Here is a 16,676-nt window from a genome sequence, read left to right on the forward strand (position 1 = left end):
ATTTTAAATCTTCACGTCCCCACCACTGACATGCCTGATTTTTAATTTTCATAAAGAGACCATTTTTTAAGCAAAGACTATTTTTTTCTATTCTATTTTTTTCCCTCCATTCAGCTGAAGAAAGGTGTGATTAGCACAGATCCCAGCCCTGCATGGGTGTAGCCTGGGATGTCAGTGGTGTCACAGGCAGCCCTTGGAAGGTAAACTCTAAGAGATGAGCTCTTCCACTCCTGGCTGAGCAGCATGTGATCAGAGCAGCTATGCCAGGCCACAGTGCTATGGACACTGGTCCCTGTATGATGAGGCCTGCCTCATCCCTCACCTCTCTGCCTTACATGCTTGCAGGTACTTAGGATTTTTCATATGCAATTGCAGGAACTTGAGGTAGCTGCCACCAGGCCATGTGACACCCTTGGACAGTTGCTTTTCCTTTGGATTAAGGGTTCAGTTACCACTGTTGACCCTCTCCTGGCTTTAGGGAAGGTGGCAGAGCTCTGTGTGTACAGGGTGGTGTGGTTCATCCCATCTCTGCTGTGGTAGAGGCAGGCTGTCAGCCACTGACCCCTGTCTGTGGTTCTGTCAATGACCTGCAGAATGGACAGAAGGCTGTTGTGGGTTCGTAGCTACAGGAAAATGGATATGGACTGAATGAACCAGCTGAACTTCTGGAACTAAAGAATGAGGTCACCTTTGGGGATAAAAAGCTGATGTTGTGAGAAGAAAGAAGCAGAAAAGTTGCTGACAGACACAGGGGTGTCAGCATGAGTAAAATGACACAGCATCCACCAGTTAGATTAATAAAAAGATGCATGCTTGCCTTGTGGACAAAGCAGAGCTACCAATCCAGAGATGCATGGACAAAGCGGAGCAACAAATCAATGTGTGGCTGAGTAGACCAAGGTAAGAAGTAAACATAACGTTTAGAAGCACAATAAATGTTTTTTTCTTGATTCACATTGAATCTGCAGAGTCCTGTCTTCTCTCCTCAGGGTCCCTGCCTACCTGCTCTGCTCTGGCATAGGCTCTGTGGGCTTCAGGCTGGGCTGCACAGACATCTGCCTAGCTGGCAGTGCAGCTGGGCTGGCAGCTCCTGGGCAGGCTCAGAGCATCCAACCCAACATGGAAAATAGGTGGTGTGGCTGGGCACCAGCACAGAGCCCATGACTCTGCTGGGTTTTCTTCAGCCAGGGCTGTTGGCTCAAAGCCTCTTTTGGGGTTTGGGCCAGCAGTGAGAGGTGCCAGTTGGTTACCCAAGGGCTGCTGTGACCTCTTGTCCTGGTTTAGGGTAAATCTGGGAGAAAACCAGTGATTCGTGGTGATTGTGTGGTGCACGAGTGAGCAAAGCTCATGTAGCAGGCTTATTCCTGGTTGTCCTGCAGGGTAGAAGCATCCAAAAGAAAGCATTAAAAAACAAGTCGGATGACGGCGGGCACTAACAACAAGGACAGACAAGGTTTCCCTTTTGTTTTGTGCTCTTTTTAAGGTAGGTAGGAGAAAAGGACCCAGACCGGCCCAGGTTTGGCTGCGATGTGCGAGTTGTGTAACAGCCAGCTACCACGGCAGCGTTTTGTGTGGGAAGGAAAGCGTTCTTTCAAAGCAAACCGGTTTCGAGGAGAGCCTTGTGCTGCAGTCACTGCAGCTTTGGGAACAGGGGTGAGAAGTGGTTTTGTGTCCCTGGGCCAGGAGGACGGCATGGCTCCCCCGTGCCCCAGGGGCTGGGTAGGCCACGCCGGCCGGAATCCTCCAGTCCCGGGCCCCGAACGGGGCGGCTTGATCTCCTGCCGTGCATTGTTTGGGCCTGCCTGGGGCTGCGGGCCGAGGCGCTCGCCCGCTCCTGCCGCGGCTGGCAATGGCGCCCCGAGGCCGGGGCCGCGGCGCTGCCCGCGCTCCCGGCCGGCCTGCCCGCGCCCCCGGCCGGCCTGCCCGCGCTCCCGGCCGGCCTGCCCGCGCCCCCGGCCGGCCTGCCCGCGCCCCCGGCCGGCCTGCCCGCGCCCCCGGCCTGCCCGCGCCCCCGGCCGGCCTGCCCGCGCCCCCGGCCGGCCTGCCCGCGCCCCCGGCCGGCTCGCTCGGCTTTCCGCGGCCCGGACGGGGCCCGGGGTCCCGGCCCGGCGGCGGCGGCCGCAGGGAGGGAGGGCGGGACCGCCGCTCCGGCCTCGCCCCTTGCGCCCGTTGGTTGCGGCCCGGCCGTGTTTTGCATAATCCCCGCCCCGCGCCAGCTCCGCTCCAATGGGAGCGTGGGTGCGGCTGTCATTAGCATACGCACCTCTGCCCTGGGCGCGGAGCCGCCGTGGTCGCGGGAGCGAGCTGCGGAGGGGCGGCAGCGCCAGCGGAGCCGCGGCCGCCGAGCACCGGGGCACGGCCCGGCACCGGCAGCGCCTCCGGCACCGCCACGGCCTCCCCCGAGCGCTGCCTGCGCGGCTGACATGACTGGTGGCCAGCAGCGCTGCAGGCTCTGCACGGGGCAGGCGGGCGGCGGAGGGCTGGCTTCCCTCTGAGGCACCCCCGTAGCCGTGCCGGGCGGAGGCGCCCCTTTATTTTGATTTTTTTTTTGGTCGTTGTTGTTTCTCTTGGGTTTTTATACGTTTTCCCGGCAGCCGGCCAGGCTCGGCAGGCGGAGGGCGCCAGCGCAGAGCCGCAGGCCGGGCCGGGGGGCTGGGCGGCCGGCGGGGTCGGCGATGCGGCGCCTCGCTCTGCTTGGCCTCCTCGCCTGGGGCCTGGGGAGCTGGGCCGGACACAGCGGCGGAGCGTCCCCCCCGCCCTGCCCGGCCCCTTGCAGCTGCGACGGCGACCGCGGCGTGGACTGCTCCGGGCGGGGGCTCGCGGCCGTGCCGCCGGGACTCAGCGCCTTCACGCACGCACTGTGAGTCGGGGCGTGGGCCGGGGCCGGGCGGGCAGGTAGCCGCGGCGGGGAGGGACCGGCGGCCGTACCCCGACAGCTGCGTCCGGTTGTGGCGGCGCGCCTCTCGCGGGCCGAGCCCGCGGTGCGGCCTCGGGCCGAGCGCAGGGCCCGGCGCCGCCGGGGCAGGTGAGCTCGGCAGGGCCCGGCGCCGCACCCGGGGCTCCGGGCGGCGGACGGGAGCCGGCCCACCCCGAAGGGACCGGCCCGGGGGGTTACGGGCTGGCAGGAAGCCGCTCGGACCCTCGGTGGGGCCGAGTCGATGCCGGTGCCGTCCCGAGCCTGGGGGAGCTGCTGCCCTCGCGCGTGTGTCTCAGCGTGCGCCCTCGCCCTGAATCGCCTTCCTCCTGGCTCTTCTCTAGAAGCCGGTTGCCATTGCTAGCCAGTTTCCTCACGAAAGTTACGGCATTTTCGCTCCGAAGAACGCGTAACCCTGGTTAAATACGGTGCCTTCGCTTTTACAAAATCTTCACTATGGTAAAGCACAGGGGAACGTTGAAAAAAACTAGTGTAGCCAAACGTCGAAGGTTTGTCGAGTTTTGCTCGTGGATGAAGAAAAACGTAAACTCTTAAAACATTTTGTCCTGTTTTCTATGATAATGTTGTAAAGCAGGCAGAAGCTGGTAGGTCTTGTGTGGCGTTTTGGTAACTTTAATAATAAAATTTTAATTGAGGAATGAGCACGGTTCTGTAGAGACATGACCGAGGAGGGATTTGCAGCTTTCAATACGGTAGCTTTGCTAATCCACAAACCTGTTAAGTTTCACAATAAAACCTGTCAGTCTTGCCCTACTTCTCAGCGCAGATTTCACAGGGTGGAGCGAGGTCTAGTGTGGGCCAGTGGTCAAGTCTTGTTTTACTAAAGCTTTGCCGTGTTTACAACATACATTACAGCACACTAGGCAAACGATGGTGCATCGTTTCAGATCGGTACTGAATTGCCGTTTTGTCAGAATACAGCAGTGGTGTATGCCTAAGAAAATTGCACTTTTTTTCTTTGTCTTTGTTTGCCTACACTTAATATGCAGAGGGAGTCTGATTAATAGTTACTGGATGTTTAATTTACTGAAGAGGTTTCCAATTTCTCCTACATATTTGGATTGTTTGTTTTAATTGTTCAGGCTGGGTGGAGAAAGATTACTGGGCCTTTTTTCTTCTGTACTACTTGATGAATAGTAGAAGTTGCATCGGGTTTCATTTGTTATCTGTGCTTAAATATTTTGTTCCTTTTTTTTTGTGCTGATAAGGTGTTAAGTGGGACCTCACTTTGTGGTGTTTTTCCTGTGGAGGAAATGGTGGTTTCTGAGTGTTCGGGGGTGGGAATTCGACGCTGTCATCATGAGCCCTTGGAATTACTGCTTAACAGTCTTCTCTTCACAGATAAAACAGAGAACTTACCCAAATTAATAAAGTGCTTGGAGTCTCTCTGGTAAAAGCTGCATTTAAGCATAAGATTTTATGGCTCCTGCATTGTCTGGCTGTTTTCTAAAATGGATCGGTACATCCCCGAGTGTCTGCAACGTGACATAAGTTGTCTAAGGGGCACAAGTTGCCATAGCCAACACCTGTTAGAGATTAAAGTGCGAAAAGAGTTTCAGTGTGTAAGCTTCTCCTCAGTGTGCAGGTGAATTGCACACAGCCAATTGGAAGTTTCTCCTTACTCTGTGCGGGTAAATTTCACAGCCAAGGTGACACATACGGCAAAAGTGAGAGGAGGCCTGCACACATTTAAATATGCTGTGGAATGAGTTTTTGTAGCTTTGATTTTATGCTCTTTAAACTTGAGAAGAACCTTTCTTGAACTTGAGAAGAATCTGTCTGGTGTTGTGGCAGTGGAGGATGCTCTTGATCCCTGTTTGTGTGTAGTTCCTGCTTCCTTATTTACAGAAGGAAAAAGAATTGATGACTTCTTGGTACTTCTGAGCTTAACCAGTCTCTCTTGTAGTGAGAACACTAGAAATTTAGGGTATGTAGAAGACAGTTTTGGAGGCAATAAAAACTCACTTCTGACCTGCTTGAAAGTGGACAGTGGTTTTGCCAGAGATGCTCAGTTGGTTAGTGTGGAAGATGAGGACACAAAAATAAAATCACACTCCTATGTGACATGTTTGTCTCATGGCTAAGCACCATGTGAAGTGAAGAAAACTTCTCTGTGCTCTATGTCAGACACTCTAATGGTGTCAGGAAAGCCCCTCAGCATTGGTACTGGGGTAGTTTTTGATTATAGCCATGGCAGCAGAGAGCCTGTAGCACAGGGATGGCTGAAAGAGTGTTACAGGTGATGTTCTGTGATAGTAAAGCAAGGGTATGCCCAGATTTTTGCTTTGGCCGTGACAGAACAGCTGAAGAAAGGTTGCTCGCAATTAAAGTTGGCAGTGAATGAGTTCCAAGGCTGTTGAGAATTATGGAAGGAACCCGGTTTAAATTTTTACCATTTCTGTTTTCCTGAAATCTTAATTTCTTTGTATTTAGTCTAATCTCATTTAGCCTAACTTCTCAGGTGCTGTCATTAATGGTCAGGCATGGGTTTCTGTAGAGCCTTAAAGGCATGTATGTACAGAATACCCTTCACATTCCTTGTTTCTGCTTATTCAGCTCTTGACTGATCCCCTGCTGTTTCTTGCTTACTGTGGTGGTTTGAAAGCAGGGAGAGAGGGGCTAGTTTGATAATGGGGGGGGGGGGTTATATGATGTCTCTTGAGGGTAGTTCTATCAGACTGAGCAGCTCAAAAAGATGGAGCATCTGGTCACTGCTTTTGAGTCATTGGTGAACTTTGAGAGGTGGAATTTGAATAAAGCTGTCCCAGCTACGGCCAGCTCAGTGAAGAGATTACTGGGAGATGGGCAAGTTGCTCAGAAAAGCCTGGTGACAGCACCAGATCAGAACTTGCTGAGGGGATGGGACAGATGGGGACGAACTCAGAGAGGGTTGGGATGACATGACCAAGGATAATTACTTGATACTTTTACTGTAGGTGACTGTTTGTATAATTTAGGTGAGTGCTTATGTAACTCTTAATTACCATCTGCCAGTTCTGTTTATGAAGGTTCAGTTTGCTTGGTTGCAAAATAACTGTAGTCTGTGTATGTTGTGGGCACACTGCTCTTGGTGGTTGGGAGTGGGGCTGTGGCCGATCCTCAGTGGGTGCAGCTGCGCAGGACAGGTGAGCAGTGCTGAAGGTAAGGAGCCATGGAGTGCCCAGGTGTGCTGCTGGGCAGTCACAGGAGGGCACACAGGTGCAATGCATGTAAGGTGAAGGTTATGAAAGGTTGCACTGAAGAGCAATAAGGAGCAGATGTATGAAGCCTTCTGTGGTGTTGGTTTATGGCTCCGCCATCTTTCCAAAATGTGTATGTGGTGCCTGTGCTCGAATATAAAAATGGGTTTTGTTTGGGTTTTTTTCAATGCTGTGTGTTCCTGATTTTTGCAATGATGTTTTGCATGCCACGTTCTAAGAAACTTCATGCTAATGAGAGAACATTGTTGTATGGCATATGTGTGCTTGTGCTTCTCGTGGATGTCATTTGAGAACTCAAATTCCAGTTTGGAAGGTTTAATACTTGTATGAGTCTTGTGCAGGAGATTAAAAGCAAGGAATTCTAAATAATTACTTTTAGAGAGATCTTCCATGGGCCTAACTGATTGAGGTGTTGCCTGACAACCATGAGGAATATAGCCCCTTCTCAGTGCCTACTATTATATTTTAGGCACTTAAAATAAGAAAACAATACAGATAGCTTTCATTCTAGTGCTTCTTTTGTGTGTTTTCACACAAGAAGGAAGGGTAAGGTCCCTTGCTTTAATTTTACTTTCTTTGAGTGTGAAAGACAGGGGAGGGGGGTTTGGGAGCGCTGGCTGCCCTAGACTAGGGGATAGACCTTCAGGATGAAATTGCCATCTTGATTTTTTGGGTTTTATTGCTCATTTAACCTTATGGTGCTGTATTTCTGTGTGCTGTTGTGCACTAGCTTTATGAGCCTGAGATGTGGAAGTTGAGATTTTTTTTTTCAGTTGTTTTTTACTGCAGGTTGCCTCAGCAATCACAGAGAATTGTTGGTCTGTATTTTGGTATACATGCAGTCTAGAACTACCTACATGCTCTCACCGTTGAGTGAGGTGCCTTGCTCTATCTGTGTATAAATGGCAAAATGATGTGTTTCTTTTTGTTATGAGCAGAGCTTGCCCATTTTTTGATCTTTTTATCTGTCACTGTTATTTTTTAATAGAATAGTGATAAAATGTAGTAGGGAGGTGTGAGGATTCTTCTTCTGATACATCTGGTGCAAAGATAGAGCTATTTAGTGTACTGCTATGGTCAGATATCTAAGTAAAGTAAGGACCTGGCTGAGTTTTGTTAATGCTGTCTGGTAGAGTTGTTATGGTGAAAAGTGAAGGTGTCCAGATGTGACCTTGAGTCTGGAAAATGTAGCATGATGGCAGTTCTCCATCTCCAAGGTAGAAAAGCCTTGTCTAATTAGAGGTTTGATGGTTTTTCAGGTAAACCATTTAGTTTTCCACTTGCCTGTACTGTGTACTGGTGATGTGATGGCAAGTAGTAACCCATACTTCTTTTAGAAAGACATGGTCATGTCATTTCAATCGGAATATATCTGTAAGTTACCAGAAATGTTACATTTGTACAGGCTCATGAAACCCTGCAGACAGGAGGAGTACTTCAGTTTGGTGAACATTCAGTGATTCCAGCAACAATCTTTCCAGAATATATCACCCAAAGATTAGAGTATTTATCTTCATTTTAAGGTAGCAATTTATCTGTCAGTCTTGTAAAAAAAATAGGTGATTTTAGGTAGTGTACACAAAGTGAAGCTGCTGATGTTTCAGTGTTAAATATTTTTGCCTTTTTCATGTTTTTGTTGGTATCAAATTTGGTGTTTTCCTCTTCACCATTTATCCCTCCCCCCAAAACCCCCAACATTTTGCATAGCATGTAATTCTCAGGTATTTGGCATTTATTTTGTACACAGAGCTCACTTGTATCAGCAATATGTAATTTCTTGTTTGATGCTTACTGGCAGAGGCTTGTAGGTATGATTTTGGGGAATAAATACTAACGTAAGTCTGCAGCATAGAATAAAGTTGGACTTTAGTGTAAGCAAGTTTATGCTAGTAAATAATTACCATTTCAGTTCTTGAGAGGAATTTGCTAGTAACTATCTACTTGAGAGGGAAAATATGGAAGCTGTAATATGAGGACAACAAAACTAAAAAAACCTCCTCTGCAAGGATCTTTGTTTGTTTTGTACTCTACATCTAAGCCAGCAATTTTTGCAGAACACAAGCTCTTATTTACCCAGAGAAAATTACTGGCCTAGATTTTCAAAGGGCTGAGCACCCATATCACATTTTAGAAAGCATGGTCGCTGTAGGGCTCTGGGAGTACCTCTGAATGTCATGGATCTTCCTCTCAGCCACCCCTGTGCCTTTCCTGAAAGCTTGTTCCTAAAGATGAGCCTCTTGCTGGGAATGGGTAGGAGCTGGCGTTCTGTTTATCTTCTGGGGGATTTGCCCGGGTTTGCCTACTCCTTGATTTGCAAACAAGGGAGTGAGATGATGGGGCTGGTTTCAGCAGGGCTGCGTGAAACTTCATGGCAGCAGTGACTCGGTGAAGGCTGAATGTGTTTCAGGCAGCAGTTCTGTGCTGCCAAACTGTGGTTTTGGGTCTCTTTATGGAAGAAGCAGAAGGTCAAAAATAGCTTAAGGAAGAATCAGAGAGCTATGATCCTAGAAATAGGAGACAAAGGTAGAAAGAGCAGAAGCAGCCATTGCTATTTGAAGAAACTTGTAAATGGAAGCAAAGAGTTTTAAATGCTACAAGCCCTTTGCTTCCAGAGGTATCAATCATATCTAATGGACTAGAGGTCCCTGGCCATCCTCTCCACCTGGTAGACTCACCATATGCTTCAACAATGCCCTAGGATTTTGCTACAGAGAAATACTCTTCCATAGCTTTTCCTGTCTGCCTTTCAGGTCCTGTTGCAGTTTGTGATAAGGTGTTCTCAAACTTTGGTCTGAAAAGAGATTTCTGGTCATGTGATGTTGGTTCAGTGCACTCCCAGCACTAGCTTGCCCTGCAGAAGAAGTGGAGCTAGCAATTGATCTTTGCTGAGAGGTGGCCAGCTGGTGTCATTGATGGGCAATTGTGTGCAGTGATGGTTGTCACAGGAGCTCACACAGACAACAGGAAGATCTTGGTGTTACTGTGTAAATACTGTCCTCACTATATGTCTGAGAGCTTTTCTTCAGAACCAGGCCCAGATTCATTCACTTTTGTTCCAAATAAAGCTGGTATGTCCAAGTTGGATACATGCAGCAGTAGATATAAGGGTACCTGGAAAGTATAATTAAACAATGAAAAAATGGCCTGTGATATACCCACAAAACAGTTGAACTTTTTACCTTTTTTAAGTGCTGAGTTCCTGTCAGTAGTTTTACTGGAGTTGAAAGTTTCCAATATTTTCAAATCGTGTGTCATTTGTTTTAAAGTACATACTTGACACAGCAGAATCCATTTTATTTTACTCTTGAATGATTTAACTGTTACAAGATTATGACAAGGTCAGCACTTTCCACTTCCCAGAAACATACTCCTGTTGCTGAAAGAATAAGGGAAATCTGTATTTCAGCTTCACCAAGAATTTGAAGGCACAATGATATTACACATCTCTTACAAAACCGCAGAGAGGACTGTAGTGATCTCAAAAATAACAGTTTAAAATTAGTGTCTGAAAACTGCTGTTGAATTTGAATAGATACTAGCCTACTTATGGCATTATGCATAATGTCAGCCAATATGATAACATGTTTCAAAAAAATACAGATGGCTATTTTTGACCAGGTGATGTTGGTATTCCCTGGTGGACTGCAATCTAACATCTGTCAGGGATATATTTGATTTTGGGAATAAGAATATCACTTAAACATTTTCTTACTAAAATATGAAGGCTTTTTTTTTTTTTCTTTTTAAAGTGATGTGCCTCCTCCTTTTCTCTCTCCAACAAGTAGTGGTAAAATGTTGGGTCTTCAAGGACTTTTTTCACCCTAAAACTTTTAATCAGATGCGTCTGGACTTTTAAACAGTCACACGATTAGTAGTGAATCATAAATTAACGTGCAATTTCAGAGGTACGCAGGGAAGGCCTAAACCTGTTTAATATAGCTTAATAGCACTGCGGATGTAGTTGTATATTTTGTGAGGCTGCTCTCCGAAGGTGTGTTTTAACTGGGGAATTTTGCTGTTACCTTGTTGACATGTGCAGGGTTACAGATTAATAGCCTCCCCCAGTGCCCAGTGGGGAGAGCAGCGGGGCTGTGCTTTCCATAGCCGTGTCCATAGCCGTGTCCATAGCTTTCCATAGCCATGTCCATAGCTTTCCATAGCAGTGAGAACCATGTGGGCTGTCTCATCCCATCCCTGACAGCCATGTGTGGGGCTGGAAGGGCAGAGGCTTCAGGCTTTGTGGCCAGTTGCTGAGGCAGCCATAAGGTTTGCCGTGAGCCATCAGAATGCTCTCGCTGAAGCTGCTGTGCTTTGCCAGGCACTGTTCAGTGGTGGCACAAGAAGCCCAGATGTAGAACAATGCTGGTTTGGCAATGCAGTAATGCAGTGCATTGCAGAGGCCGTGCAGTACAGTTTATTGTGGCTGCCTTTGTAAATGCAGGTGAAACTGGTGGGAAGAGATCATGATGTCTGATTCCAGTTCAGAAGGCTGAATGGTTTTTTTATTATAACTATATTATAATACATTAATATACTATTTAAAGGAGATACTAAAACTACACACCTACTTGTTCTAACTACCATGTCTAACCAACTCACAACTTGTGATCCTGTCTCCAGAGTCCAGACACAGGTGGATTGGGTTTGCCATCAGGCTCAAACAATCCTCACCAGAATCCTATCGAGCACTCACTCCAGGTAAACGATTCTCCAAACACATTCCACATGGGAAAAACAGGAGTAGAAATAGAATTTTTATTCTCTTTCTTTCCTCTGTGCTCCTCTATGAAAAAATCCTGAGAGAGAGAAGAATGTGCACGCCACAGCTGCGGTTCATTCTTTTGTGTCTGATACCATCCAGTGTTTTTTCTGAGCCATTTTGGTGCAGTGGTGGTTGTATTTGTGGTGACGTTGAGTAGATGAAGAAGACATGACTGCAGATATGGGTCCTGCTGGGATGTACCTGGGGGTTGATGTCTCCTGTGCCCATTGCTTCCCCTTTCAGAGCACAAAATGCGAACACTGTTCCCTGCTGTCCAAACAGGACGTGGCAGTGTATTAGCTTGTGAAGGGAGAATTTGTTTTTCCTGCACTCAGGGCTTTAGGGCTGTGTCAGGAAAGGAGGACACTTAGCTCCTGTTGCTGGAGGAGGAGATGGTGCAAGTGTGGAAGGGATGTTTGGGGAGGCTTGCTGCTTGTGTGCTGTCAGAAGGAGTCGGTGGTGTATAGCCTCAGTCCTTTCTTTGTTATTAGGGTTTGATCTGTGGGATATCCTGACTGTCCTTTTTAAAACTTAGTCTCATGGTATTTTAACAATAACTCTTACTGGAGAAGTTTCCTTGCTGTTTCCTAAATGCTGATCCAGATTAGCAGCGGAGGTAGTTTGTTCATCTGGAAAAGTGCAGAGACTGAAACCTGTGACTTTGGAGTGCAGGCTTCTCTCTGGTGCAGTGAGTCATTCTGTCTGGAAACATTCATGGTTTTCTTCATGTGGCAGAACTGGTGGGTCTGACCTTCCACTCATGCATATAGAAGCTGTGAAGAGGCTGTCATCTTTTTCAGGTGCCATGGTTAGAAGCCCTAGAAATATGTTGGGTTTTTTTTAACTAGGGGAAAGCTTTCCCAGACTGGGGGACATTCCTGTAGTAGTGCTCTTAGCAGTTCTGTGAGCTGCTCCTGCAAATACGGAGTCCTTTAACCTACTAAAGGGAGCCCTGCAGTGTTTGGAAGATGGTTGCCATACTTAACACATTCTTCAAGAGAATTTTGCAAAGCCATTGTCAGCAGCAACCTACATATTTCTTGTTCACCTCCTTTATTTACAGTTTCACTCAAGTAGCTGCTCTCTTGAGACATGAAATGCTCACCTTGATGGGTGTCCTCTTGGGGTCTTGGTGATCTTCCTAGAATTAGCTGGGAAGAGAAGAGGAAATGGTTCATTGTAAAGAGTCCCACTCTGAGAATTTAGTTACTGATGATTTGAGCCTGCACAAGCTTCTGCCTTTCGGTAATTTTTTACTGCTGTTGGTTTTAACATTTGGGTTTTAAAAAAACACAGTGGAAGTAGATGGGCTAATATTGACCAAACTGTTAATATTTTACAGAACCTAGTGTGAGTCTTGCTGGGTGTAGAAAATCCATGTCTTTTGCAAGGGCAAATCTGGCTCTGTGTTACTATGGCTAAGTATTTACTGGAGGCATTATATCTCTTCAATATCAGATCAGTCATTTATTTAGAATTTACTTGCTCTTGCTTGACATTTTTTTCAAAAATTTCAACTAGTTGGTTTACATGTTCTTCTTCTGTAACCTGCTTACTGCAAAGGCAGGTCTCTAGTTTTCAAACCAAAAACGTACAATATCTCAAATGTTCAAGAGGATTAAGCAAGGATTTGTTTTTGGTATAATAAGTGGCAGTTGTTTACTTCTTCAGCAGAATACTTTGCAGTATTGCAGCAAGACCGGTTTTTCCTCCTTAAAACTCTTCAACTCTCCTGAGTAATCATGCCAGTTAAACAAGTCTGTGTATTCAAAAAAGGCTAGCATGAAAACAATAATGTATCTGGAATCCCACTTATGAGTAGGACTGCTTGCTCTGTGATTTGGCTTACACAAAAAATTTTTTTTTTTGTTTTTCGGTCTAATAGCACAAATGGGAGAAATTCTGTAACAAACATCAGATATTCAAATACCCTTGGTATTTGCCTCACCAGATATATTCCCTATGTCCTTCAGGCAAAGTGTATCACCTGGTCTGGGTTTGTTCAGTGCTATCAAGAACAGAGAATAGCAGAATAATAATGTAAACATTAAAAAAAATTGTCCCTTGTTCCATTTGTCGCTGAACTTGCCTCAGTGAATTTGGTGCCCAATCTGATTTATTTCATTATAAAAGGTCAAGATTGATATTGCTGACCACTTTACTGTGCAAATTGACTTTCCCACCAGTTTGTCCTTCAGCATCTTCAATGGTAATAGGCAGCTTCTGTTTCATTTCTGGCCTGCAAGGCCCATCAGTGGATATGCTTTAGAGGTACTGGAGAAACTGAGGATTCTACACGTGCATATTTTAAAAAAATCTGCTCCTTTCAAAAGAGGATACATCAGTTGCATTGTACTCTTACAGGGAAACATAACAAGAATTACACAGTGCCTGCTGTCATCCCACGTACTAAATGAGTTTTAATTGTTGCTGCCTTCCTTGAACTATGAAATTGAAAAGTAGTTTCTTAAGAGAACTTAAGAATCTCAGTGTGAATCAACAGGCAAAGTTAGAGGTAGTTTTGCACATGACCGTTTTTAGCCTTACAAGTCTTTTGCATCTCTAATTGAAAGAAAGAAAAACCATTGAGTAGTAGCACCCTCCCTTGGGAATTGAGCCCTGCTTGTGTTTGTGTTGAGGTGGAAGCTTTTTGTATGGTAGTGGTGAGTACATCTCTGCTGTGCATCAGTGGAAATCTGCAGGAACATATGGTTATCTGGCTTAGCAACTGAATCTAACGGCTTTGCTAGAAGAGTTTAGAGTGAGTGACTTACAAAATTTTAAAGCTTGGTAAAGGAGGCAGGTTCCTGCAGCAGAGCAGTGCTAGCAGATGCTTCTTTTGAGGCTGACAGCAGATATTTTAACCATTCATATCTGCAAAACTGTTGGGAAAGCCTTAAGATCTGTCAATGTTACAGGTGTTGCTTAACTCCTTTGGGAGCTCAAACACACAGCACAGCCTTAAATGGGGTTACTTCTTCACCTGTTCCTATGAAATAGTCTCGTTTAGGTCTCCCTGAAGTGCATAGGATGTTAGAAATACAGGGTATTGCTCCATATTTGCTTTCTATTTTAAAAGCAGTTAACACATGGTATAATTTCAGAGAATACATGCAGATCACCCAAGAAGCCTCAGCAAATACTCACTGCATGTGCAGGTAAAACCACAAACAGGCCCTGTTGTGCTGCCATCCTGTCAGCAGCAGCAGCACCGCGCTGCAGGTGCCTTGGAAAAGCTCTTTTCTCCAGGTGTGCAGCTCAGAAAGAAGAGATTCTGTTACAGCTTTTCTTTACCAGCTTTTCACTGCAAGTAGCTTTCATTCATTTTTCACAGAGTAGCCCAAGGCTTCTGGGGAAGGACTGGGCTGCAAACTCAGCACATTTATTGCCATACGTTGCATGCATTTAGACAGAGTGGTGAATGAAGCACAAGAGGCATCTTAAATGTTGGAAATCTTGGTCAGATTTTAAGCTTTTTTAGCTGTTACAAAGATAACATCTGTGGAGAGATTAATGGGCATAAGTAAACTGTGTTGAATCCAGGATTGCAGAATGCAGTTTAACTGCTTTATGTTTCAGCGTACTCATTTAATTACTGGGTTACTGAAGGTTTTCTCTGCTGTGGGGAGTATGTGTATAAGGGAAAATGTGACTGTTTATATAAAGAACTGTGAATGAAGTTTGGGGGTGTTGCCCACTTTATATTATCCCTGCCTTTAATTTCTTTTCAAGAAGATTGTAGATGGGTCTTGCTATCATTTACACTCGGTTATTTCGGTGTTCACTTCCCCATGTGATTTAACACACACAAGTTTAGTTACCCTTTTCTGGCCTAGGGAAAGATTTCCTTCTAATAATTGCCTTTACTGCTCTTTACCCTTCTGCACATTAGTTTGTTTGGAGAAACTTAGTTGCTTGGTAAGCAACTCCAAACAAGGCAGTGCCTGGAGCTGTCTTGGAAATATAAATTATACCTTTTAAATAGCATGTTAAGCTCCATTTTGCAGAAAGTAAATGACTAGATGTACTGAATAAGCAAGCTCTAAACATTTCTCCCTGAACTAAAGGCGCTACGAGTTCATCAGGGAGGCACCAGTTCACAGAGCCCTTCGATACTATATTGGGGCAATACAGATACAAAGGAAAAGACATTCAGGATAACATCCTAATGTTATCCTAATAACATCCATCCATTGATTCAACCATTGCTTTCTACTGGCAGCTGTTTAGTCATACAATATTAAAATGTATTTATAAGATGAATGTGATACAATGCTGCCAGACAGATTGCTCCTGTGGTAGCAAAGAAATACATATTTAATTTTGTGGAAATTTCTCAGGATTATATCCTTCTGTTTGCTTTCCACGATGACCTTCTTAATACATAGTATGGATGAAAGAAAAGAAAATACAAACAGTAAAGACCAGCAGGGACAAAGTGCATACATTCTTTGTTAAAACCATTTTTATTTTAATTCAGTGGTAGTTAGAACAGAGAATTTCTTGAACTGCGTTGATGCTGTTGAGGCAGGACGGGAACGAAAGGACTCTGACTCCAAAGGCTGCTGAGAGTAAAACTCTGATTTATTCAAAATACACTGCTCTTTTATACAGAGATCCATGAAGACCAATTCCATTGGTCCTGAAGTGAAAACAACCTACACCATTGGTACAGAGTGCTTGACGCACAGTGATAGAACTTAATTATAAACAATGTGAAAACAAGAGAGATAAACCACTTATTTACATGCTTTTCCAACAGATTACCAGGCTTCTGCCTGGTTAGAAACTCTCCGTTTCTCTCTTTATCTGAATCTAAGACCCACACTGTGTGGTACAGAATTTCTTCTAAAAGCTATTCCATTAATCCATACGCTGTACAAAATACAGTCTGATATGTAAGGGATGGTTGCTTCACTCTACTGTGTTTACTATAATTAGTCTTTATATCTAACTGCTTTGTGGTAAATATAATGAAAAGCAGCAAAAGTTTCCATTTGTCTTGAACCTTGGAATATTTAGTGTTATTCTTAAGATGGAATAATTATTTAATTCTGCTGTTAATGGTAGTAAATATTTGTGAAGTTGACTGTCTTTTTGTATGTGGAGAAAAGAAATTGTTTTAACTTGACAAAGCTATGTATGTTTTAAAACAAAATTGCCTTCTTCATTATACCCTGGTCTTTGTTCAAAAACACAAAAAGTGATTTTGTTTTGCTCATTTCCTCACCTTTCTCCTAAGGTAGTCTTTTAAGTCTTTAATCTGATCACCTGTCCCTCAACTAAAATGTGAAATAAATCACTGCATCTGTTCTACACTTTTTAGATTGGATAGTGAATATAAGACATATTGTTATATTTTGTGCAATCTGACACTATAATTGCAGTGCATTATTTCATTTGTTGCATAAAAATAGCTTGCCAGTTTGAATAGAAATCTTTTCACTCTGTGAACTTTCAGGGTGTTACTTTTTTTAATGTTATCTTCATAGTTTTGCTGGTGATAAATTGGAAAAATGGATGCGTTAATGGAAGTAAATGGTTAAATTGGTAATGAAGAAACACAGTGTCAATAGCTTAAAGGTGTCTGTGTTAGGAGCAGGTTTCAAGCTGTGTGGCAAGTTTTTCTGGCCTTGGTTTACTGATCCAGTTAAATCCATGGTCTTTTAAGGTAGGAGGAACCAGACTTCTTCAAAACAAGCAAGAGCAAGACAAACCAGATGATGTTATTAACAGAGTATGGGAAGGATATGTTTTATCCACTTTGTATTGATTATAG

The 16,676-nt window shown here is 45.0% G+C and overlaps 1 protein-coding gene across 1 annotated transcript in view; it reads left to right on the forward strand.

The window, feature by feature from the left end:
- Positions 1-2,539: 2,539 nt before the first annotated feature.
- Positions 2,540-16,676, forward strand: part of LGR4 (leucine rich repeat containing G protein-coupled receptor 4) — a 70,750-nt gene continuing 56,613 nt past the window's right edge. The window contains exon 1 of the mRNA XM_021539047.3: positions 2,540-2,860. Coding sequence (XP_021394722.1) covers positions 2,676-2,860 — 185 coding nt within the window. The 5' untranslated portion in view covers positions 2,540-2,675. The remainder of the gene's footprint in view (positions 2,861-16,676) is intronic.

The sequence above is a fragment of the Lonchura striata genome, chromosome 6, assembly GCF_046129695.1.
Source record: "Lonchura striata isolate bLonStr1 chromosome 6, bLonStr1.mat, whole genome shotgun sequence".
NCBI lineage: Eukaryota > Metazoa > Chordata > Aves > Passeriformes > Estrildidae > Lonchura > Lonchura striata.